The 22,447-nt window shown below is 59.6% G+C and overlaps 8 protein-coding genes across 8 annotated transcripts; 4 read left to right on the forward strand and 4 right to left on the reverse strand.

Annotated features, from left to right (window-relative positions):
* Nucleotides 1-750: 750 nt before the first annotated feature.
* Q8F55_005406 (uncharacterized protein) lies at nucleotides 751-1,651 on the forward strand (the record flags this gene model as incomplete). Its single annotated transcript, XM_069353895.1, has 4 exons — nucleotides 751-1,095; nucleotides 1,131-1,413; nucleotides 1,449-1,551; nucleotides 1,612-1,651. The coding sequence occupies 4 exons, from the start codon at nucleotides 751-753 to the stop codon at nucleotides 1,649-1,651; spliced, it is 771 nt and encodes a 256-aa protein (XP_069208537.1).
* A 685-nt stretch (nucleotides 1,652-2,336) lies between these two features.
* On the forward strand, nucleotides 2,337-6,178 carry Q8F55_005407 (uncharacterized protein; the record flags this gene model as incomplete). Its single annotated transcript, XM_069353896.1, has 5 exons — nucleotides 2,337-2,609; nucleotides 2,650-2,899; nucleotides 2,946-3,188; nucleotides 3,236-5,807; nucleotides 5,854-6,178. 5 exons carry the CDS (start codon nucleotides 2,337-2,339, stop codon nucleotides 6,176-6,178), a joined length of 3,663 nt encoding a protein of 1,220 aa, XP_069208538.1.
* Nucleotides 6,179-6,404: 226 nt separating this feature from the next.
* On the reverse strand, nucleotides 6,405-6,761 carry Q8F55_005408 (uncharacterized protein; the record flags this gene model as incomplete). Its single annotated transcript, XM_069353897.1, has 1 exon — nucleotides 6,405-6,761. The coding sequence occupies one exon, from the start codon at nucleotides 6,759-6,761 to the stop codon at nucleotides 6,405-6,407; it is 357 nt and encodes a 118-aa protein (XP_069208539.1).
* A 993-nt stretch (nucleotides 6,762-7,754) lies between these two features.
* Nucleotides 7,755-8,063, reverse strand: Q8F55_005409 (uncharacterized protein; the record flags this gene model as incomplete). The annotated part of the gene is made up of 1 exon (XM_069353898.1): nucleotides 7,755-8,063. One exon carries the CDS (start codon nucleotides 8,061-8,063, stop codon nucleotides 7,755-7,757), a length of 309 nt encoding a protein of 102 aa, XP_069208540.1.
* A 1,613-nt stretch (nucleotides 8,064-9,676) lies between these two features.
* On the forward strand, nucleotides 9,677-12,691 carry Q8F55_005410 (uncharacterized protein; the record flags this gene model as incomplete). Its single annotated transcript, XM_069353899.1, has 9 exons — nucleotides 9,677-9,730; nucleotides 9,807-9,956; nucleotides 10,010-10,358; nucleotides 10,412-10,672; nucleotides 10,738-10,927; nucleotides 10,975-11,423; nucleotides 11,463-12,095; nucleotides 12,143-12,265; nucleotides 12,306-12,691. The coding sequence occupies 9 exons, from the start codon at nucleotides 9,677-9,679 to the stop codon at nucleotides 12,689-12,691; spliced, it is 2,595 nt and encodes an 864-aa protein (XP_069208541.1).
* A 1,533-nt stretch (nucleotides 12,692-14,224) lies between these two features.
* Nucleotides 14,225-17,087, forward strand: Q8F55_005411 (uncharacterized protein; the record flags this gene model as incomplete). Its single annotated transcript, XM_069353900.1, has 6 exons — nucleotides 14,225-14,281; nucleotides 14,321-14,473; nucleotides 14,514-15,123; nucleotides 15,171-15,360; nucleotides 15,396-16,543; nucleotides 16,579-17,087. 6 exons carry the CDS (start codon nucleotides 14,225-14,227, stop codon nucleotides 17,085-17,087), a joined length of 2,667 nt encoding a protein of 888 aa, XP_069208542.1.
* A 203-nt stretch (nucleotides 17,088-17,290) lies between these two features.
* Nucleotides 17,291-17,608, reverse strand: Q8F55_005412 (uncharacterized protein; the record flags this gene model as incomplete). Its single annotated transcript, XM_069353901.1, has 1 exon — nucleotides 17,291-17,608. One exon carries the CDS (start codon nucleotides 17,606-17,608, stop codon nucleotides 17,291-17,293), a length of 318 nt encoding a protein of 105 aa, XP_069208543.1.
* A 338-nt stretch (nucleotides 17,609-17,946) lies between these two features.
* Nucleotides 17,947-20,786, reverse strand: Q8F55_005413 (uncharacterized protein; the record flags this gene model as incomplete). Its single annotated transcript, XM_069353902.1, has 6 exons — nucleotides 17,947-18,341; nucleotides 18,386-19,602; nucleotides 19,654-19,998; nucleotides 20,040-20,497; nucleotides 20,545-20,676; nucleotides 20,724-20,786. The coding sequence occupies 6 exons, from the start codon at nucleotides 20,784-20,786 to the stop codon at nucleotides 17,947-17,949; spliced, it is 2,610 nt and encodes an 869-aa protein (XP_069208544.1).
* Between the last annotated feature and the right edge of the window lie 1,661 nt (nucleotides 20,787-22,447).

Here is a 22,447-nt window from a genome sequence, read left to right on the forward strand (position 1 = left end):
TCGACCCCGTACCCCAGACGTGTTGGCTCCCCGTAAAGAGATACCCACCCGGTCGGCTGCCGGTCGCCGGTGAGGTAAGTAGGCGGTGCCCTGCTGCTGCCTGGGCGAATGGGGCGCGGTGCGATGAGTGTCTGTGTCTCGGCGGTTGGCCAGCATGGAGATTGTAAGCGGCCGGGTGGTGGGCCATGGGATTGGTGAGCTGCGCCCAGCTTAGCGGAGTACTGGCCTACAGGCTCCACAATCCCCGTCGTCTATCTCACGCTCCTGGAATAGAGACTAGCCTCGTCCAGGAATGCAATGATAGCGCCCGCTCCAACGCAAGGACGGTTGGGGACGTGCACTCGCCGCCCCTCTCTTCCGTATCTCGCCCGTGGTCGAAGGTGTGGCGGCTACTTGTTATCCGCGCTTATCGCCCCCCTCCGCCTTGCCGCCGTGCCGTCACTGCCGCATAAACGACCGGTTCAAGCCACTCGGCCGTGGGATGCCGCAGCAGCATGCAAGAGCCGGACCGATAGCAGGTGATCACCGAGATACCTATGCGTCGCTTGTGCCCCGCCCCGCCCTGCCCCGCCGACTGCGCCGCTTGTCCTCGTGCGTTGACCCCACCAGGCTTGGCTGCCGGCCGGCCAAACCAGTTCGCATGACGTGGGGTGGGCCCCGGGTTCCACAAAGTCAAGTGCATGGAGGCCATGATCCATACTTGTTGTTCAACACTTGTCCATACCACCACCACAACAACACACGCGCACCATGGCCACTGACGACTTCCCGCGCCACTCGCTCAACTGCGACATGGGCGAAGGCTACTACCGCTGGGCGCTGGGCCCGGACGAGGAGCTGTTCCCGCTCATCGACTTCTGCAACGTCGCGTGCGGGTTCCACGCGGGCGACCACAACACGATGCTCAAGACTGTGCGCTCGGCCATCAAGCACGGTGTCAAGATTGGCGCGCACCCCGGCCTGGACGACGTGCGCGGCTTTGGCCGCCGCAAGCTCGAGGTGACCGACGACGAGGTGTACGCCATGGCGCTGTACCAGCTCGGCGCGCTCAAGGCGATCGTCGAGGCCGAGGGGAGCAAGGTGTCGCACGTCAAGGTGGGTTGTGTTTGAAGCTGGCTCTGACGACCAAGCCCCACGGTATGCTCTACTTTATCATCCGGGACGACGAGGCCAAGATGCGCGCGTTCATGAAGGCCCAGACCTCGATTTTCGGGACGACCATCCCGTTCTTCGGGCTGAAGGGCACGCCACACGAGAAGGTCTGCAACGAGGCCGGCGTGCGCTTCATCCCCGAGCTGTTCTGCGACATCGACTACGACCCCACCGGCAAGCTGCTCGGCGTGCCCCAGTCGCACGCGCCGACCCCCGAGCTCATCGGCAAGAAGCTCGACCGCCTCTTCTCCAAGGGCGAGAGTGGGTGCCGCGTGTCTGCCGAGCTGACCCCCCAGCCATTGACATCGACGCCAACCCCTTGCCGATGGAGGCCGCCAAGGGGCCGTTCACCATCTGCCTGCACTCTGACATGCCTACGGCCGTGGCCAACGTCTCTGCGTGAGTAGGGGACGGGTTTATCCGGGTGTGAGCCGAGCAGGCTGACCAGGGTTACTACAGGGCGCGCGAGGTTGTCGACCGCTTCAAGACGGCTGCTTAGGCGACGGGCAATGTCAGGGTTGTACTGCTGTAGGGACTCAGAAGAGATGCATGCGGGGTCTTCGTTATCGTTATGTGGCTGCTAAGCGCCAAGGGTTCAGGATGTAGACGTCTTGTTCCCCACTCCAGTCGCCGGCTGGAACATGGCTGCCTTAGTTGCCTCAGTTACCAGTCAGAATCTCCACTTTGGGGGCCAAGTAGAGAGGAACGATTGCTGCAGATGCGCTTCCCAACCTCACAGAGGATCAGCATACCGCTGCCGTAGGACGGCTGTTGGCGTTGTGTGGGGACCTGTCCAGTCGGTAGTCATGCCGAGATTCTTGGCGCCTAGTTGCATGGGTCAGACTCATTACCCCGCTCTCCCCAGGGCCACCTGACCGGTAACTGCGTGTCTCTATCCTCCCACTCCACCTAAGCGCAAGCGACCGAATGTAGCCAGCCAGCCAGCCAGCCGGGCTTCGGGCGGCGTATCGGGCCGGCAACGTGTGGGGAGGGCTGGGGTCATGTGGAGTATCCGACAAGCCCAGGCAGGCCTATCTAAGCGTCGCCAACTCGCGGCCGGTCTCTCTGCTCCTCGCCTGCTCCCAGACCCCCACAACAACCCATAGCCGACTCCCCCTCCCTCCCCCGCTTGATAAGGCCGGGCCGTGCATGGACAGTCACCCTTCTTCCCATCTCCCCCGACCATGACCACGGCACCCAAGGTCCTCATCGCCAACCGCGGCGAGATCGCCCTGCGCATCCTGCGCACGGCGCGCAAGCTCGGCATCCCCACAGTCGCGATCTACACGCTCGTCGATGCCGACACGCCCGTCGTCTCCCAGGCAGACGAGGCGTACATCATCGGCGACGGCCAGAACCCCAGGGGATACCTCGACATTGATGAGATCGTCGCCATTGCCAAGAAGAGCGGCGCGACCATGGTCGCCCCCGGCTACGGCTTCCTGTCCGAGAATGCCGTGAGTCACGGCAGTTGCTGGGCCATACTGACGCTCGTAGAGCTTTGCCAAGGCCATCGAGGCGGCCGGCGTCACGTTCCTCGGCCCCACACCATTCCAGATGACGTCGATGGGCTTGAAGCACGAGGCGCGCGCCGTCGCTATCAAGGCCGGCGTGCCCGTCGTGCCCGGAAGCGAGGGCACGATCGAGACCTTGGACCTCGCGCTTGAGTGGGCCAACAAAATCGGATACCCCGTCATGCTCAAGGCCAGCGCGGGCGGCGGCGGCATGGGCATGACCGTCTGCAAGAGTGAGTAGTCGACGGTTGCTATGATACCGAGCCTAACACCCCCCAGCTGAGCAGGAGCTCAAGGACAACTTTGAGGCGACGAGGCAGAAGGGCGAGACCCTGTTCAAAGACTCGACAGTGTTCCTCGAGAAGTACATTGCCCGCGCACGGCACGTCGAGGTCCAGATCTTTGGCAACGGCGAGGGCCATGTTATCCACTTTGGAGAGCGCGAGTGCTCGGTCCAGCGACGACACCAGAAGGTTATCGAGGAGACTCCCTGCCCCCTCTTCCTCTCCGACCTCGGCAAGAGTGAGTACTGGTGATTGGATCGCTTTACACCAGCTGACTCCCTGCAGAGACCCGCGAGCGCATGTGCGCCGCCGCCGTCGCACTCGGCAAGACGATCAACTACCGCTCCGCGGGCACCGTTGAGTTCGTGCTTGACGACGAGTCGCCAAACTACGACTTCTACTTCCTCGAGCTCAACGCCCGTATCCAGGTCGAGCACCCTATCACCGAGGTCGTCCGCCCCGGTCTCGACCTCGTCGAGCTGCTCATCCGTCAGGGTCTCAGCCCCAACCACTCGCTGCCGGCCGCCGAGCTCGACCAGAGCAAGTGGGCGCCGTTCGACGGCCACTCGATCGAGGCGCGTGTCTACTGCGAGAACCCGCTCGCCGGGTTCCGCCCCAGCCCCGGACGCCTGCAGCTCGTCGAGTGGGCCGACATTGGCGAGCGCGGCCGTATCGACACCTGGGTCAAGACCGGCACCATGGTGTCGCCCAACTACGACCCCATGATCGCCAAGGTCATCGTCTGGGGCAAGGACCGCGACGCCGCTATCAAGCAGCTCGTCAAGGTGCTCTCTGAGTCCAAGATCGCCGGTCCCACCACCAACCTGCACTACTGCCGCGCCATCCTCGAGTCGGACGCGTTCCAGAAGGGCCAGGTCACCACCGTCTACCTCGACAGCATGCCGTACGAGCCGCCAGTTATGGAGTTCATCCAGCCTGGTCTCTCGACCACAGTGCAGGACCTGCCTGGTCGCTTCGTCGGCCTCGGCATTCCCCGCGGCGGCGCGGCCGACATGCTCGCGCTCCAGGCGGCCAACGTGCTCGTCGGCAACGACCCCAATGCCGAGGGTCTCGAGATGACCATGATGGGCTCCAAGATCAAGTTCCACTGTGCCGCGACGATCGCCGTCACTGGTGCCGAGATGAAGGTCACGATCGACAAGAAGGAGGTGCCCATGTGGGAGACGCTCAAGATCGCCAAGGGCAGCGTGCTGTTCGTCGGCTCGGCCAACGGGCACGGCTTGAGGAGCTACCTCGCGATCCGCGGCGGCCTCCCCACGGTCGCTCCGTACATGGGCTCCAAGTCGACGTTCGCCGGCGCGTCGCTCGGCGGCTCGCAGGGCCGTGCCCTCTTCGCCGGTGATATGCTCGACATCGACCTCAACTCGGCCAACTTTGACAAGAAGCTGTCCATCCCTCCGGCGTCGCGCCCCCAGCTCGGCTCGGTCTGGGAGCTCGAGGTCACTCCCAGCGCCCAGTGGGACGAGGAGTTCATCACCCTCCAGGGTATGAAGAACATGCTCGCTGCCGAGTGGACCGTCACGCCCGCTTCCAACCGCAGTGGTCTGCGTCTCGACGGACCCCTGCTCGACTGGGCGCGCACGTCAGGCGGCGAGGGCGGTAGCCACCCCAGTAACCTCATCGACCAGGGCTACGCCTTCGGTGCCCTCAACTTCAACGGTGACACGCCCGTGCTCTTCGGTGTCGACGGTCCCGACATGGGCGGCTTCTCCTGCGTCCTCACCGTCGCCAGACCTAGCATGTGGAAGCTCGGTCAAATGCGCCCCGCCGATAAGGTCCGCTTCGTCCTCATCACCCGCCAGGACTCGGAGGAGCTCGACACCAGCCACAACACGTGGCTCAACGCCCTCGTCGAAGAGGGCGATGCTTCAGCCTACGCTCCCTCGGCCAAGGCCAAGCCCGCCGACGATGCCTCGTTCGTGTCTACCTCGGTGCTCTACACCCGCGGTGACGTCACTGTCCGCGAGGCTGGCGACGAGTTCATCCTGTTCGAAGTGGGCGAGATGACCTTTGACATGAAGGACCGTGTCAAGGTCGAGCTCTGGGAGCGTGCCCTCCGTGCCAAGAAGGTGCCCGGCATCGTCTACTTCAACACGTGTGTGCGTTCGTCGCTCATCCACTTTGACCCCAAGATCATCTCGATGGGCGAGCTTGTCAAGGTTGCTGTCGACGCTGCAAGGGGCCTCGACGACGTGTCCAACGTCGAAATCCCAATGACCGTCTGGAAGATGCCCGTCGTCCCCAACGACCGCTGGACGCGCGCCGATATCGAGTACTACATGAAGTCGGCGCGCAAGGAGGCCGTCTACCTTCCCGACAACTGCAAATACATTGCCCGGAACAACGGTCTGCCCGACACTGCCGTCACAGATGCGCTCCTCGGCACGCCGTGGTTCATCATCGCACTGGGCTTCTTCGTCATGCTTCCCTTCCACATCCCCCTGGACCCCAGATTCCGCCTCCTGGCCCAGAAGTACAACCCGTCGCGTGTCAAGACGACCGAGGGTGCGATCGGCCTCGCTGGTGTTATCGCCTCCATCTACCCCATCGAGTCGCCCGGAGGATACCAACTCCTCGGCCGCACGCTCACCACCTTCCGCGCGTGGAACGACAAGCCCTGCCTCGTCAACAGCTTTGACCAGATGGAGTTCTTCGAGGTCACCGAGGACGAGTTTGTCAAGATCGAGGCCAACTACAAGGCCGGCATCTACCAGCCCGAGTCGCGCCAGGACGTCTTCAAGATGAAGCAGTACCTCGAGTGGATCGGCGGCATGAAGGACGAGATCGACGCCTTCAAGGCCAAGCAGAAGGCGGCGAGCGAGGAGGTCGCGAAGGAGTGAGTTGACTGAGCGTCCACAAGGTGCACAACTGACATCCTCCAGGGAGGCAGTGCTCTTCGCCAAGTGGACCAAGGAGAAGGAGGAGGAGGCCAAGGCCATCGCGGCCCAGCAGGCCGCCGGCGGCAGCGCCGCCACGTCAGAGGGAACGCCCATCCCCGCGCCGCTCTCGGCTAACGTCTGGAAGTTCTACGTCAAGCCTGGAGACATCATCGAGGATGACGACCAGCGCATCGTCGAGCTCGAGGCAATGAAGACCTCGGTGTGGGTCACGCCAGGCGAGGAAACCAAGGGCAAGAAGGTCGTCTCGTTGGCTGTCAAGGAGGGCGACTCGGTGTCGCCCGGCCAGGTGCTCTTGTATCTCGAGTAGGCTGTACGTTAACGCATGTGGTGTTCAGAAGGAGAAGATGCATGGGTTTGAGATTCTGGAATGCTGTGGCGACACAGACAGCCAGATGGCTCCGGGCCGCAGTCCGATGGCTAACTCAAGTGGCGATCTGAGGAGAGATAGGGCGTGCATACAAATAATCGAGATACAGCAACAGGACTACTGAAGTGGCAAAGGCGGCAAGGGCACAGTGGTTAGCGTCGAGCTGTTATGCCTTCTCCCAGAGCACCTCGCTCAGCTTGCCCTTGGCCTCAAGGACGGCGAAGGTCCCAAACACAAGCCCAATGGTATAGACATTGAGCTCGCCAGGGACACCGGCGGCCTGGTGGCGCGCCGCTTCGGCCTTGCGCTGGGCGGTGCGCGCGTCCAAGCTGGCGCGGTCCGACGAGCCCCAGAACTCGAGGGAGTAGCCCTTGCTCCAGGCGGATTCGGTGGTAGCGGCGGGTTTGGCCTTGACGGAGACGGGTTTGGGCTCCGGGTTATGTGACGGTTCGATGGCCGGGGGGAGCTTGGCCTTGGTAGCAGGCCGGCTGTCGTCGGAGTGCGCCTCGAAGTGGAAGAACATTGTGGGGGCTGTCGTGGAGGTGAGGTAGAGAATTGTGGAGAGCGCGAGCGGTCTTTTATACCAGAGCCGGCGTATCATTCTTCCTACGAGAAGGAGAGAGGTGCCGTGTGCTGTGCATATGAAGCTGTTCCGAGCGCAGTGCGTCAGCGTCTGCCGCCCTCGGCGTGCAGCACTAATTGCCAAAATAGCAGGCGCCAATCAAAGAACACTAGAGCAGAGAGCCACGGCTCTGACAACGCGCAAGCATCGGCAAGTGTCGCTGGCCTCGGAGCGAGCTTGGGGGAGTGGAACATTGGGGAGACCGCACGAGTGGAGTACTGTCCGTGGCCGTCGTGCAACCTCGGCTGGGAGAGTGAAGGTCGAGTCGGCCCCCTCGGCCGATGTCGACGCCGATACAGCCGCTGACGGCTGGGGCGGATGTCTCTGTAGCTTGGTCTTCTAGCAGCTCACACTCACTGCCTGCTACGTGCAGCGCTCTACGATATTTGAAATCCAGCATTCTGTCCCACGCTGCTCCACATTAGCACCGTAACTGAATGTGGCGCCAGATGGCAAGTGGCTCTTGATGGGCCTGAGGGGGTGGCACTACTCGCCCACGCCATGCTGCCGACGATCCTCTTGACGTGATATACACACCAATGAGGATCCATCACATGTCCATCTGTGGAGAATTGCTCTTTGGATGGAAGCTCCACGTCAAGCGTGGTGATGAAGAAGCCCCAAGGGGTTCCGAACAATTACGCCACACCCCAAGAGCCGAATGCTTCAGAGCACATAGGTGGATCCCCTGCCCTTTGTTTGGCGAAGGTGCTGGCATTGCAGCGAAAACCCAACAAACAGATCAGAAGCAGTGCGTAGTAATCAAACTTGATAAGACACTCGTTTGACAGTAGCATTTGTGGACCTGCAGAGTGATTATCCTTCCATCACATCGGAGGAATCACATCGGTTCGAATAGTTGCAGAGCTCAGAGCCCACGCCATGCCTCATGTATCAAACCTGTCCCTCCTTCTCAACCTTAGCCTGCAGGGCGAGTCTCTCAGCCAGATCGGCGCGGTGCTTGTCAAGGGCGTCAGACTCGGGCGTGTACGTCACCGCGAAGAGGGTGCGCGCGCCTTCGCGAGGCCCCTCGTCGTAGAAGCTGAGCGTCACGGTGCCATCCTCATTCTTCTCTACCCCCCGGTTCGCCCCAGCGTCGCCGTAGTAGAACTTGCGCAGGACCGCAATCGCCTGCTTGACGGGCTCGATGGGCGGCGCGATGCCCTTCGCCGTGAGCGGGCTTGGGCCAGGGCATGTCGACATGCTGCGGTCAGCTGATCGACATCGACGAGGAGGCCCACATGGGTGCAGTGCCAAGAAGTGGTGGAGCTGGCGTCGCGAACATCGCCGCCTTGGCTGATTTAACGAGCACGATACCACCTGCACGGAGTATCACATGTGCGGAGGACAGTAGGCCGGTGGGCTTGCGGATGGGCTTGCCGGATGGGCTTGCCGGATCTGCAATTCAAGAGGAGGCTGCCTGACTCGGTGAGACTCGTGATGCTGAGGACATGTTCGCCGATGTGGCCGGACCGACACGGCGGCCATGGCCGCCGTCCACACAGCGTTGTGCGATTTGTGGCCATGATAACGCTACAATACCACATTCCCTAGTGCCTATCTCAGGTGCACCATGTGGACACCATCCCGCACCAGTGGTTCCACATGAGACGCGTCTTTTCACATTTGTGCTTGCCAGGCGCCAATTTGCAGCCTAACTCAGGACATTCCGCCTAAATATAGAGCCACAGGTGGCTTGGCCTACCTGCGTAGCCATACCTTCCGCTCTATACTACCGATGTTGAGCCCCACGAGGTACACATGGCCGTGGGCTCCACGCGCGGCGCGGCGCCCGAGACATCGGAGCCCCCGCAAGGATCCAAAGCCGCGGGAGCCCGACTCGTCTTGGGACACGTAAGTCGCTTTCTGGGAGAGGCGGCGCATAGAGGCACAGCACTACTCTGGCACTTGGGTGACTGACGGGCGAGTCTGTATGCCATGTAGAGCGGAGGAGCTCTACGCGCCTGATTTACACGAGCAGGGTGCGAAATGTGCTTCCATTGACCAAGGAGACCAAACATGGAAGTTCTATGTGGTTTTAGCCGCTCCAAGGGCATTTGGACATTCGGCCGTGCGGCGGGCACATGTGCTCGGCCTTTAACCCGGCTGCGGAAGGACACCGGGTCCGAGAGATAACCACGGCACGAGTTCAGGCCGTTGCTGGTACGGAGTCCATGAACACCATCCTGCCGTCCTGTAGGTCAGACATGTCGTGATAGCCACCTCGTGGGGCTTGGAGCCTACAACAGACTGGATGCAGGATGTCCTGGCAGGTACCATCCTAAAGCTTAGTCTAAGCCTAGGCTGTGGTCGACCTCCGCACCGCCGGAGCTCTGGAGCCCGAGGCCAGAGGTCCGCGGAGTGGTCAACCGAGGCCCGTGTAGTCCGCTCGCCGCGCCTCGCCGCGGAGGCCGAAGCTCTAGCGCCTTATCTGCCCCCAAGTGGCCCCGCATGGTGTTCGCCCCTAAGGCAGATGAGGTGCGGAAGTCGTGCTGTCGTGACCATCACTGGGCGATCATACTCAAGCCTCAAGGGCACCTTGGCACCTTCCTTGGGGCTCTCGGCCTCAGACTCCTCGCCGTCCACCAGGAACGCCTCGGCTCCACTGTGAGCGCACCAAAAAAAGAGAAATAATCATGAAAAATGACAATCATGTCCTGTGCCAACCCGCAATGTGGCACCATCTGGTCTCACGGGTCGCCGTATCTCGCGACATTGCGTTTGGGAGGTGCCTTGGGAGCATTTAAGACACTCTAGCTGAGCCATCCGGGACCACATCTCATCCCTAGCATCTTACGTCTGCGATTCCTTCGACAATGGCTGCACCCCACGACGATGAGAAGGACAGTGGCGGGTTGAAAGAGAAGAATGTGAGTAGATTCAACGTGGCACTTGTCGCTACACACACCTACCCTACTGTGTCTCTGAGATCACTGACTCGGCAAGGACTCGCTCGGCGATGTTCACGTTCTCAACGCCCAGGAAGTCGGCGACGAAGCCATCGATGATCTCACCGCGCATGGCGACGTCACTAAGAATGAGCTCCTGGACCTCGAGGATCACCTCGAGAGCATGCCTCTCGAGCGGACCATTCGAGTACGTAAGGGTTCTCGATCCCCGGATCCGAGCTTATCTGCCAACTTGTACAGATTATCCGCCAACTCTACAAACTCAACAAGCACATTCAGACCTTCGACACGGAAACCCTCTTCAAGATGGAGGACTTCCTGAAGGACGATGTGCAGCAGAATCCAGACAAGTACCGGGAGCTCGTGCATGAAATGCGCCTCGAAGCGCTGCTTGCGGTTGAGAACTCACCGTACTCAATCGTGCGGGCAGTGGTGGACCCCACGGATGACCAGACGATGCCGGCTCTCACCCTCCGCGTGTGGGTCATAGGAATCGTGTTTGGCATGATTGGTGCCTTCATCAACCAGCTCTTCTCCATCCGTCTGCCGACTATCGGCGTTGGCGTCAGCACCGCCCAGCTGCTCGCATGTAAGTTGGGACGGACATACGGCAAAGGCAGTTTATCCTGACGCTGCACTCAGACCCCGTCGGAAAATTCTTCGCCAAGGTGTTACCGGACTGGGGCTTCACACTCTTCGGCAAACGCCACAGCCTCAACCCCGGTCCATTCAACCCGAAGGAGCACATGCTGATTACGATCATGGCCAATTCCTCCTTCGGCGACTCGTATGCGGCCGAGATCATCATTACTCAGGCGATGCCGTTCTGGTATAACCAAGCGTTCGCTCGAGGATTTGGGTATCAGCTTGTGAATACGTTGGCAGTCAACATTGCGGGATACGGTGAGTATTGCAGAAGCCGCCCAGAGGCTCGGGTCCAGAACCATGCTCACCAGAACCCACCACAGGCATGGCGGGTATGATCCGCCGTTTCGTCGTCTACCCGAGCTTCGCTATTCATCCTGGTCTCCTCGCCACCCTCGCCTTGAACAAGGCGTTCCACGCAGATGACAGCAACTCGGTTCCTGGCCCCTTCGGACGTCTCTACAATTGGAGCCGCATGAAGCTGTTTTACGTCGCTTTCGGGGCCATGTTTGTGTGGGTCAATCACCATCCTAGGTTACGGATTTCAATTGACCTCCCAGATACTCCTGGTTCCCCAACTTCATCTGGCAAAACTTGAGCGTTTTCAACTGGATGTCTTGGATTGCCCCCCACAATAAGACGTATAACATGTTTGTCAACATCCAGTTCAACTCTGGGTTTGGTTTGAACCCTTGGCCGACCTTTGATTGGAACCGTCTGGGATACGCACCCGACTTCCCGCTTTTCACGGCAGTCAATGATTTCATTGGACTTTGGATTGCATTTGTCATGGTAGCCGCATTCTACTTCACGAACGCCTTCAACACCAGCTACTTCACAATCACCTCGAACCGAACGTTCGACAACAGAGGCAAGAAGTACAATGTTACCAGGATTTTGGACGACAACCGCCTCTTTGACGAAGCGAAATATCAGACATACTCGGAGCCCTACATGTCGGCTGGTACTCTCAACCAGTACTTCTGGTTTTTCGCAGCTTACAGCGCAAGTGAGTTATCGGCCAGCTGATTCCGTGCTGATCACATAGTGTTCACATATGCTGCTGTCTATCACCACAACGAGATTGCCTACAGCTTTCGGGTGGCGTACAGGGAGTTCAAGAATAATCTGCCCTCTGCCAAGAATGCCCAGGAGGAGGAAGATGCGGATGATCTCGCAGAGGACAGCCATGCTCGACACATGCGCAACTACAAGGAGGTTCCCGAGTGGTGGTACTTCATTCTCTTACTCGCAGGCCTCGCCCTCGGTATGGCAGGAGTGGGAGCGTTCCCCACTGGGGTTACCATGGCCGTCGTCATCTTCGGTATCATCTTGACGGCCATCTTCATCATTCCGATTGGTATCCTCTCATCAGTGGCCTCTGTAGGCGTGGGTCTCAACGTCTTGGCCGAGTTCCTTGGAGGCGCCTTCTACCCCGGAAACGCCCTGGCCATGAATTACTTCAAGATGTACGGGGTCATGACCTGTTCCCAGGCCCTGGGCTTTGCCGGCGACCTCAAGCTGGCCCACTACACCCATATTGGCCAGCGCTTGACTTTCACTGCCCAGATCGTCGCTACGGTCTTGGCCAGCTTCGTCCAGGCAGGCATCTACAACTTCATGATGAGCTTCAAAGATGTCTGCACTGATGACGCAGCCTTCAAAATGACCTGTCCTGGGCGTAAGTTGCTAGTGGGTAGCCCAGTATCAAAGTTGACGCAGCCATAGAAAACACATTCTTCACTGCCGCCGTGTTCTGGGGAACTCTTGGTCCGAAGCGCGTGTTTGGACTTAACGGGCGCTACAGGACCATTCTCATCGGATTTGCTGTCGGTCCCCTCGTCGTCCTCCGTGAGTTCTGAACTCTAGCATTGATTTCTGACTGGTGCAGTTGGGTGGGCACTCAAGAAGCTCTTGCCTCGCAGCAAAGCAATTCGCAACTTCCACCCGGTGGCAGTGGTCACCGGTGCCATTGCGTTCTCCCAGACCAACATGTCCATCACTATTCCGTCCTTCTACCTGATTCTCATCTCGTGGGGCTACCTCAAGAACCGCTACCTCGCGTTCTGGTCTCGGTACAACTACATTCTCATCGTGGCGTTCAACACTGCCATCGCCATCGCGTCAGTCATCCAGTTCTTCGGCCTCAGCATTCCCGAAGTGTCCATCGACTGGTGGGGGAACGATTTGGACAAGGCGTGTGCACTCGGTGGGTGCCCGCGATTCGAAATTCCCGCAAAGGGCTACTTTGGCCCAGAGAAGGGTCACTTTAACTGAGGTGCTCTCAAGAGCAACCCCCCCCCCCCCCCCCTCCCGAGGCCAAGCTTTCCCAGTGGGCATCCTGGGCAGACTTTCAACAGACGCCGGAGGTTCAAGCAACGCGCGGATGAATCCAGTATGTAGTGAATGATGTTGACTCATGCTCTTCCCTGCCACTGTTGCTCTAACCTCCTGATGTGCTGGTTGACAGCGAGCGAAAGGCAGGCCGACCAGACAACAATATCCGGTCCCCCAGTCCATTCAGCTAACGATGACGTGACTGTCCCCGACAATCTGGCCGCTCATTCTTTCCATCGCCTCCTTGCAATCCTCCCATCCTTCATCCAAACAACATCCTCCAAGCGGGACGGCATTCCAGGCCTTGACATGCTCGGTTCCACAGGGATCCTATCCCTAACATCATTCCAGTGAGGTCGTTGCAGCAGCAACATCCTCCAGCTAGAAACCCGCCGGTCGGACGAAAACAATGACGACTGGTTGCGACAGCGCTAGCAGGGAACTAATGCACGCCTTTGTGCCTGCACCATGTGCTGACCTCCCCGCCAGTTTCAGTCGCCCTACTAACATTGGGCTATCAGCCTCACAGCATGCATGCTACAACCGCGGCCCAGAATGCATGTGACGGCCGAGACCCTCATGCTACTCTCTATTCAACTATCATCACGCGATTCTTGCCAAGAGGCAGGCCGACGAGAATAGAAGCCAAGATCGCCAAGAAACTGCCCACCACGCGGTGCACACGCCTCTTCAGCACGACTAGGAGGAGCTTGAAGCTCCCCCGAGGAGCTAGCGGGGCACCTGGCACGGCGCCGGCAGGCGGTAGAGGGTGCCTCCTATCAAAACCGGCCACTCCCATTCGCCGGCTCTTCAACCACATGGCGGTCCGCAGCAACATCAGACCGGTACGCGTCCGACGCTGACCTACAGTGCTGCCGGCTCCGAGAGATAACCCGCGCGGGGACAGCGCCGACGGCAACAACATTGGCTCATGCTCATCCGTGCAGCCGTTGACACCACCCGTCCTTACGGCCGGCGGAGGCTAGTGTGACGGACATGGCCTGAACTAGTTGTCTGATCTCCCGGGGAGCGAGACGGCGTCTTTCTGGCTCCAACGCTTTCACCTCGTCCTCGGAATGCGCGCCTGGCCCAGACAACTCACCCGGCGCCTATGCACCACATGATCATCAAGGCACGGCTGCGCGTATGTCGTGCACTGCGAGCAGGCGCGCGGTCGCGGTCGCCATCAGCCGTCACGCCGGCTCTGCGGTAGTGGAGACTATTGGCCGCTACCACTTGCGGACGCTCGCCGCGGTAAAAATAGCCAACTCGGTAGAAGTGGCATCATTCCTACGAGTTGCTCCATCATCTAGCGACATGGTGCTCCGCGCGATGCAGGCCCGACAGGACATCGCTGGGCTCTGGGTGCAGGGCACTGGACGGCTCTGGCAGTCAGCCGGGCTTCTCCTGTTCGACCTATAAATCCCCAATAGAGGTCCCCTAGCCTCTTCAGTTGTCGACAATTCCACAGCCATGGTTGAAGCTCGCCATGACCGCAAGGACAGTACGGAGGTGAAGGAGAAGCACCTGGTAGGATGAGTGGGAGTTGAAGCCATTCTGACAGCATAGGACTCGGGGTACGACGTCAATGTCTTCGCCCCCCACAGGGAAGAGCTGGACGACGCGATCGGCGACCTGGTTAGGAATGGTGATGTCACTAGGAACGAGCTCGTGGAGCTCGAGGAGCGTCTCGACACCATGCCTCTTGAGCGCACGATTCCCGTGAGGCACTTGACACTATCCCAAGTTAACGCCGCCGCAGATCATTCGCCAGCTCTACAAGCTCAACAAGAATGACCAGAACTTCGACACCGACGCCCTCTTCAAGATGGAGGACTTCCTCTTTCTCGACGTACAGCAGCACCCCGAGCTGCACGCCGAGCTCATCCACGAGATGCGTCTAGAGGCCTTGCTGGCGACCGAGAACTCGCCGTTCGCCATTGTACGCGCCGTGGCCGATCCCACCGACGACCGCAGCCTCCCTGCCCTTACTATCCGCGTGTGGATAATCGGAATCTTGTTCTCTGGGATCGGGTCCTTTGTGAACCAGCTCTTCAGCCAGCGCCAGCCCGGTATTGCCATCTCGGTGTCGACGGCACAGCTCGTGGCTTATCCTCTTGGAAGGCTCTTCGAAAAGGTCCTTCCGGACTGGGGTTTCACGGCCTTCGGGAAGCGCCACAGCCTCAACCCGGGAAGGTTCAACCTCAAGGAGCACATGCTGATCACCATCATGGCCAACGCATCATTCGGTGGAACGTACGCCATGCAGATCATCTTTACCCAGTCCATGCCCTTCTACTTTGACCAGCCTTTCGCCAGAAAGTTCGGATATCAGATTCTCAACACGCTTGGTGCCAACTTTTCAGGATATGGTGAGGCCACATAGGTAGATACACAGAATCTAGCTGACCCCCTCCAGGTATGGCTGGCCTTATCCGCCGCTTCGTCGTCTTCCCCTCGTTCGCCATCTGGCCGCAGATTCTGCCTACGCTTGCTTTGAACAAGGCCTTCCACGCGGACGACACGGACACCGTTCCTGGGCCCTTTGGGCGAACCTACAACTGGAGTCGTCTCAAGGTTTTCCTGGTGCTCTTTGTCGCCATGTTTGTGTAAGTTACTGGGCTCTGCTCTCGCTAACCAGCAGCTGGTTCTGGATCCCCGACTTCATTTTCCAAGCGCTGTCCACATTCAACTGGATGGCGTGGATCGCTCCCGACAACGCGGCTTACACTGCCATTGTCGCGACCAATTTCGGAAACGGCCTGGGTCTTAACCCCTGGCCCACTTTCGACTGGAATTGGCTCTCGATTGGCCCCGACACGCCGCTGTTTGCGGCCGCCAACCTCATGTTGGGCATGTTCCTTGGTTTCTTCATGATCATCGCTTTCTGGTTCTCCAACGCATACAACACGGCGTACTTCCCCATCAACACGAACAGAGTGTATGACAACCGCGGGAAGACGTACAATGTCTCGAGGATCCTCACCCCCGAGAAGCTTTTCGACTACGACAAGTACCAACAGTACTCGCAGCCGTACATGGCCGCTGGAAACATCGTCGCTTACTTTTGGTTCTTTGCCCTGTACTCTGCTAGTAGGTTACTTGTGTCGGCCCTTCTGACAGTAGCCATCACCTACGCCGTCATCTTCCACCGCCATGAGGTCGCATATAGCTTCCGGGCCTCATACAATGCGGTCAAGTCTCAAATCTCCAGCATTTGGAAGAAGTCACAGCCGAAGGAGGAGTTGGAGGACGACGAGAAAGCCAGCATTCCCAAGGACGACCTCGCCGAGGACATCCACTACCGACTCGCACAGCAGTACAAGGAAGTCCCCGAGTGGTGGTACTTTATCGTCCTCCTCTTCGGACTCGGCATCGGTATGGCCGGTGTTGGCGCGTACCCGACCAACGTCAACATGGCAGTCGTCATCTTTGGTATCATCCTCACGGCGATCTTCATCGTTCCCATTGCTCTGATCAACAGTATCACCACGATGGAGACGACACTGAACGTGCTCGCCGAGTTCATCGGTGGATCCTTGGTCCCTGGCAACGCGCTTTCGATGAACTTCTTCAAGATGTACGGCGTCATGACTGCCGACCATGCGATCTCGTTCTCAAAGGACCTCAAGCTCGCACACTACGTTCATATTGACCAGCGTTACACCTTTGCCACCCAGCTCGTTGCGACGCTTGTCGCCTCGTTTGTCGAAGCCGCAATCTTCAACTTCATGATGAGCTTCAAGGGCGTCTGCACACCGGATGCTGCGTGGCAGATGACCTGCCCGGGCAGTGAGTGCTGTCGCGGGACACACACTGACATCCAGCGAACACGTTCTTCACTGCCTCCGTCTTCTGGGGCACGCTTGGCCCTCCCCGTGTCTTTGGTCTCAAGGGCCCCTACCGCACTCTCCTCATCGGCTTTGCTGTCGGCTTCCTCATCACGCTTGCCTACCTCGGCCTCCGCAAGCTGTTCCCCCGTAGCAAGCTGATCCGCAACCTCCACCCTGTCGGCATTTGCTACGGCGGCATCCAGTGGTCGCCTTACAACCTGTCAATGTACATCCCCGGCTTCTACGTCATCCTCTTCTCCTGGGGCTACCTCAAGCGCCGGTACCTTGCCTTCTGGTCGCGATACAACTATATCTTGGTGACCGCCTTCAACGCCGGAATCGCTGTGTCCGCCATTATCATCTTCTTCGGTGTTCAAATCCCAGGCGCATCGATCGAGTGGTGGGGTAACGACCCCGAGAAGGGCTGCCATGCCGCAGGCTGCCGCCTCAAGGAGATTCCAGAGAGGGGATACATTGGCCCGGAGAAGGGGCACTATAACTAGGTGGTGTTCCTCGCAACGTCGTGGGCTGTAAGTAGCCGAGAAACACTCTCCCGGGGCCGTTTAGTAGGATCCAGTGGTTCATCAATGCGATCAAATGCCTCAGCAGGAGTGACGGCAGCGCCAGCCAGCTCAGACAGATTAGTCGGGGCATCAGATATACATTGCTCCGTGGCCCAGCGGTGGGAGCACCACCCAGCCAGTATCTAGGCTGTCGGCAAAGGCTGCTCGGCCGGTATCGAGGCCGCAAGCGCCTCGTCCTTGTCCTTCCGCATCGCCCAGCTCAGGCCGCCCCTGACGTTGAAGAAGGCGATCTCTCCGTACCAGAAGTTGATCCTGCGGATGTTGTAGTCGCCCGCGATGCCCGCCTGTTTGAGCTGCTCGGCCCTTTCCTTGCGCTCGACAGTCTGACCAGGGATCGAGCCGGTGCGGATGTACAGCTCGGTGTGGTGGCCTGGCTTGAGCGGGTCGGTGTTGGCGCGCTTGAGCGCCTCGGCGTGCGCGGCCTTGTCGCGGAAGACCATGGTGAACTGGGTGGCGAGAGCGGTTGATACCTGCGATATCGCGAGGGTGGCAAGCTTCTCATATGCTCCTGCTCAGACGTGCCAGGCGCGTCGAAGCAGCTAATAATAGGTCGTCCCACATGGTGCAATGTTTAGTTCTTGGAGCAGAAGGCGAGTGTTTCACAGGTTTGTTGTGTAGATGGCGACTAGTTCGAGGTACCGAGGCAACCGCGCCAGCGTCCTCGCCGAGAGTGGCACTGGGCCTACATACGGTGAGCATCTCGCTGCAAACAACCTTTCATTCATCACCCTTGTTGACCACTATTAGACAACAACTACCTACTACCACGTATCGAGGACTAACGGAAGTGACCCTTCTCGGGGCCAAAGTAGCCCTTCTCCGGAACGGCCATGTACCTGCATCCACCTCGGCCCGCACAGCTGTCCTCCTTGTCCGGGTTGTTTCCCCACCAGTCGATGGTGACGTTGGGGATGGACAGGCCGAAGAAGATGATGACGGCGAGGATGGCGATCGCAGCGTTGAGACTGGTCGCCAGGATGTAGTTGTAGCGCGACCAGAACGCGAGGTAGCGCTTCTTGATAACGGCCCAAGACAGGAAGGAGACGTACACCGCCTGGACCATGTGACTGAGGTTGTACGGCGCCCACTGTAGTCCACCAGATGCGATGAGCGCAGGGTGGAGGGCACGGACGAGCTTGCTCTTAGGGAACGCCTTCTTGAGGCCCCAGTACACTGGTTCGTTAGCGCTGATACACTGGGCACTATCGTCGACTCACTGAGGACCATGAGGAATCCGACGGGGAAGCCGATGAGGAGGCAAGTGTAACGGCCGCCGGTGCCGAACACGCGCTTGGGACCCAGAGTGCCGTAAAACACGGCGGCGGTAAAGAAGGTGTTGACACCGGGGCAAGACATGCCGAACGAAGCCTCGTTGGTGCAGACGTTCTTGAAGCCCATGACAAAGTCGAAGATGCCGGCCTGGAGTAGGCTGCAGACGATAGTGGGGATGAGCTGAGCCCAGAAGGTCAGACGAGGAGCGATGTGGACGTAGTGGGCGAGCTTGAGGTCGCTGGCAAACCCAATGGCCTGTGCGGTCGTGATGTAGCCGTACATCTTGAAGTAGCTCATGGCGAGCGCGTTGCCCGGGATCATGGCGCCGCCAATGAACTCGGCAAGCACGTTGAGCGTAACCTCGTTGTATGTGACGGCGTAAACGAGGCCGATGGGGACCATGAAGATGAGGGCCATGATGACGCCGTAGATGACCACGGCCATGGTGACACCTGTGTCGTACGCGCCAACGCCGGCCATGCCCAACGCGAGAGCTCCGCAGAGGATAATGAAGTACCACCACTCGGGCACCTCCTTGTAGCTCTTCATAAGGCGGTAGTGAATGTCCTCGGCGATGTCGTCGGCATGCTCGTCGGTCTGCTCCACGTTGCGCCTCTTGAAGACCGACAGGAGATCGCGGAATACCATGCGGAAGCTGTAGGCGATCTCGTGGCGGTGGAAGATGACGACGTAGGTAATGGTGGCCGAGTAAACTGCAAAGAACCAGAAGTAAACGACCATGTTTCCTGCAGCCATGTAGGGCTCCGAGTACTGCTGGTACTTGTCATTGTCAAACAGACGCTGGGGCCCAGACAGGATGCGCGTGACGTTGTAGCGCTTGCCGTTGTTGGCCCAGACGTGGTTGTCGTTGATTGGGAGATAAGCAGTGTTGAATGTGTTGGTGTAGTAGATTCCACAGATCATGAAGAGACCGAAGAGCATGCCGAGGAACTTGTTCATGACCGTGTAGAGCGGAGTCACCAACGGCGTGACTTGGGCCTGGATAAAGTTCCAGTCGAAGGAAGGCCAAGGGTTGATACCGAGACCCTGGTCGAGGTTGGAGCTGACCATCTGCGCGTAGACGACATTGCTGGGGGCGATCCACTCCATCCAGTTGAAGTAGGTGAGGTTCTGCCAGATGAATCCCGGGAACCACCAGTAGCTAGGCGAGTTAGTACCAAGCCGCCGAGGTGGCCAGGCCTAGACAACTTACACAAAGCCGACGAGGAAGATGATGTAGAAAGCGCGGCGCATAGTCCAGCGGTACATGCGACCGAAGGGGCCAGGGATCGGTGAGCTGTCGTTGGTGTGGAAGGCCTTGTTCATGGCGATGGTCGAGAGGCTGCCGGGCCAGACGCAGTAGCTCGGGTACACGATGAAGCGACGGGTGAGGCCGGCGAGGCCGTATCCCACGAGGTTGGAGCCAAGCGTGTTGAGTGCCTGGTAGCTGAAGCCGCGTGCGTAAGCCTGGTCAAAGTAGAACGGGAGGGCCTGGACGAAGACAATGTCGGCCGTGTACGCGCTGCCGAACGAGACGTTGGCCATGATCGTGATAAGCCTGGCCATTTAGTCAACTTGTTCGTGGAATCCAAAACCCACATGTGTTCCTTCAAGTTGAAACGTCCAGGGTTGAGCGAGTGCCTTTTTCCGAAGAGCGTGATGCCCACGTCGGGAAGGATCTTCTCAAACAGCTTGCCGGCGGGGTAGGCAAGCAGCTGAGCGGTGGATACGGAAAGCGACACCGGGGGGTTACGGAACACGAAGAGCTGGTTGACAAATGCTCCGATGCACGAGTAGACGAGACCGATGACCCACACGCGGATGGTGAGCGCCGGCATATCCGGGTCGTCAGTTGCCGGCGCCACAGCGCGGACGATGGCGTACGGCGAGTTGGTCGTGGCAATGAGTGCCTCCAAGCGCATCTCGTGTACCAGTGCTCCATGTTGCTCGGGGTGCTGCAGGACCTCGGGGTCATGCAGGAACTTGTCCATGCGGAACAGGAGCTCAAAGTCAAAGTTCTGGTCCGACTCGTGCAACTTGTACAGCTGGCTGATGACCTGGCCAGCGCGTCAGAATATGGCTCGGGGTTGGATAGGTGACATACCGCCACAGTGCGATCCAGCGGCATCGTCTCCAGCTGCTCCTCGGCATCGATAAGCTCGGTGGCAGTCATATCGCCGTGCTTGGTGAGGTCGTCGATGGCGCCATCCTCAGCGTACAGCACATCCACCGTGCCCTAGGCTCGTTAGCCTCCGGCTCTGCCACACAAGGGGACGGACTCACGGCATTCTTCTCCTTCTCTCCGATCCCCTCGGTGCTAGACTTCTCGTGCTCAGTGATCCCCATGGCGAATGGCGACGAAATTTCTGGGGAGTCTAGCGCGCGCTCGAGTCGCCGAGCCTTTATAGTGGCATGTCACTGCGTCAACGAGGCTGGCAGTGTGTCGGCGATTCGGCCGGCCCACTGGTGTCGCGCGTGAACCTTGGGCCGGTCCCAGGTGCCCCAGAGCCCACTATGCTCCACCCGCCTCGTGACTGCTCTCGCTGCGCCCAATGGCCCGAGGATACGGCGAGGTATTCTTAGCGACCGAGGATCGGTTGGGAGATAGGCGAGCCCACCGCATGGCCACTTGATTCCTCCACTGTGTCCAGCCCTTCAACTCGGGAGCCGATTGCGGGTGGGGGACGAATGCCGAAAGCGAGCTGCTGGTTGGCGGGTGCGCCACGCCAGAGACGGTGACATAGGCGGCCCCGCACAGAGCGGGCGCCGCTGCGCAGCAGGTGTGGGTGGGCAGATAGGGCTCTGGACTGCCCACCGGCGGTGTCTGTCGTTTACCTGGTACCTAAACGCCCGTATGTCGGTGACTTCAGTCGAGTCCGCGTGGCGACCTCGGAAGATTAGAGCTCTCCCGCCAGCTCTCGCGGCCGAGCCGAGTAGGTGCATGGTCAACCAAGGCGTGCTGGGGGACATCAGCCAATACCACGTCCCAGTATGCACGCACTGTGTTCCTACTGGGTGGCAGGGACAGACGGGGCCACACGACACACTGGCACTAGTGGGTTGCGCCACGCATGTTGACGTGTGGTTGTGATTGTTCCTGGTACCTGCTGTCTTGGACTGCGCTCAAAATAGATGCGTAGGTCACGTTGCGCACGTCGAGTGGAGCACCGCGAGCGGCGACCTGGCCGCATCCGACCTTTTCCGTCGAGGAGCGAGGTGGGTGGGTGGTTAGGTGCATTCCTCGCCGCGTCGACGTCTGCTTGCTGGCGCGCCGCGGTTATCGCGTCTCTGTGGCACGAAAGGTCACTGGCGACGAGGGCAGAGCGCGCGGCGCCTCGTCGATCCTCGCGACTCGTCGGATGTTATCATCACGTGGGGTGGAACGACCTCCGTCATCGCTTCGGTGACCATGTGGGGGATGGCTGGTTGTCGGTGGAGAGCCGATGTGTGGTACCTACCCCGCAGGGCGACAGGGTCGGCGATGTCGAGCACATGGTGTCGCGTTTAGCGTGCGACTAGCTTTGGACCTTATCACGTCTCAGTCGCCGCGAATAGCTTTCCTCGGCGGCGGCGTATACCGTGGCACGGTTTGCAACAGCAGCATGAATACGCGATGCGCTCGGACGAGACTGGGCCGGCGGCTCTCGTGTCACCGAGCCGAGGCTACCGCTCGGCAGACGTCCGGCAGACGCGGGTTTCCCGACTCCGCGGAGTCGGCCGTCCATGGGGCCGCCGAGCCCGCTCCTCCGCAGCAGTCACCGCATGGTCCTTGCGACAGGCACTGTCGAGTGATTGGCGAATGTGTCGCGGGGAGATAGTGACCGAGTATACGAGGCTGAGGAGGGGGTGGGCTGGCACCCAACTTGCACACCCATGTCCACGAGAAAGCTCAGCGAAGCCCTCGAGCCGTCAGCAGCGAGCCACGCAGGCAGGACTCACAAGTCATAGCGCCCGCCTTGAGTGCATGTCTGCCTGCTGGATCCCCACGTGGTGGAGGGGGGAGCCAT

This window comes from Vanrija albida (assembly GCF_041260175.1).
Source record: "Vanrija albida strain AlHP1 chromosome Unknown contig_4, whole genome shotgun sequence".
Taxonomy (NCBI): domain Eukaryota; kingdom Fungi; phylum Basidiomycota; class Tremellomycetes; order Trichosporonales; family Trichosporonaceae; genus Vanrija; species Vanrija albida.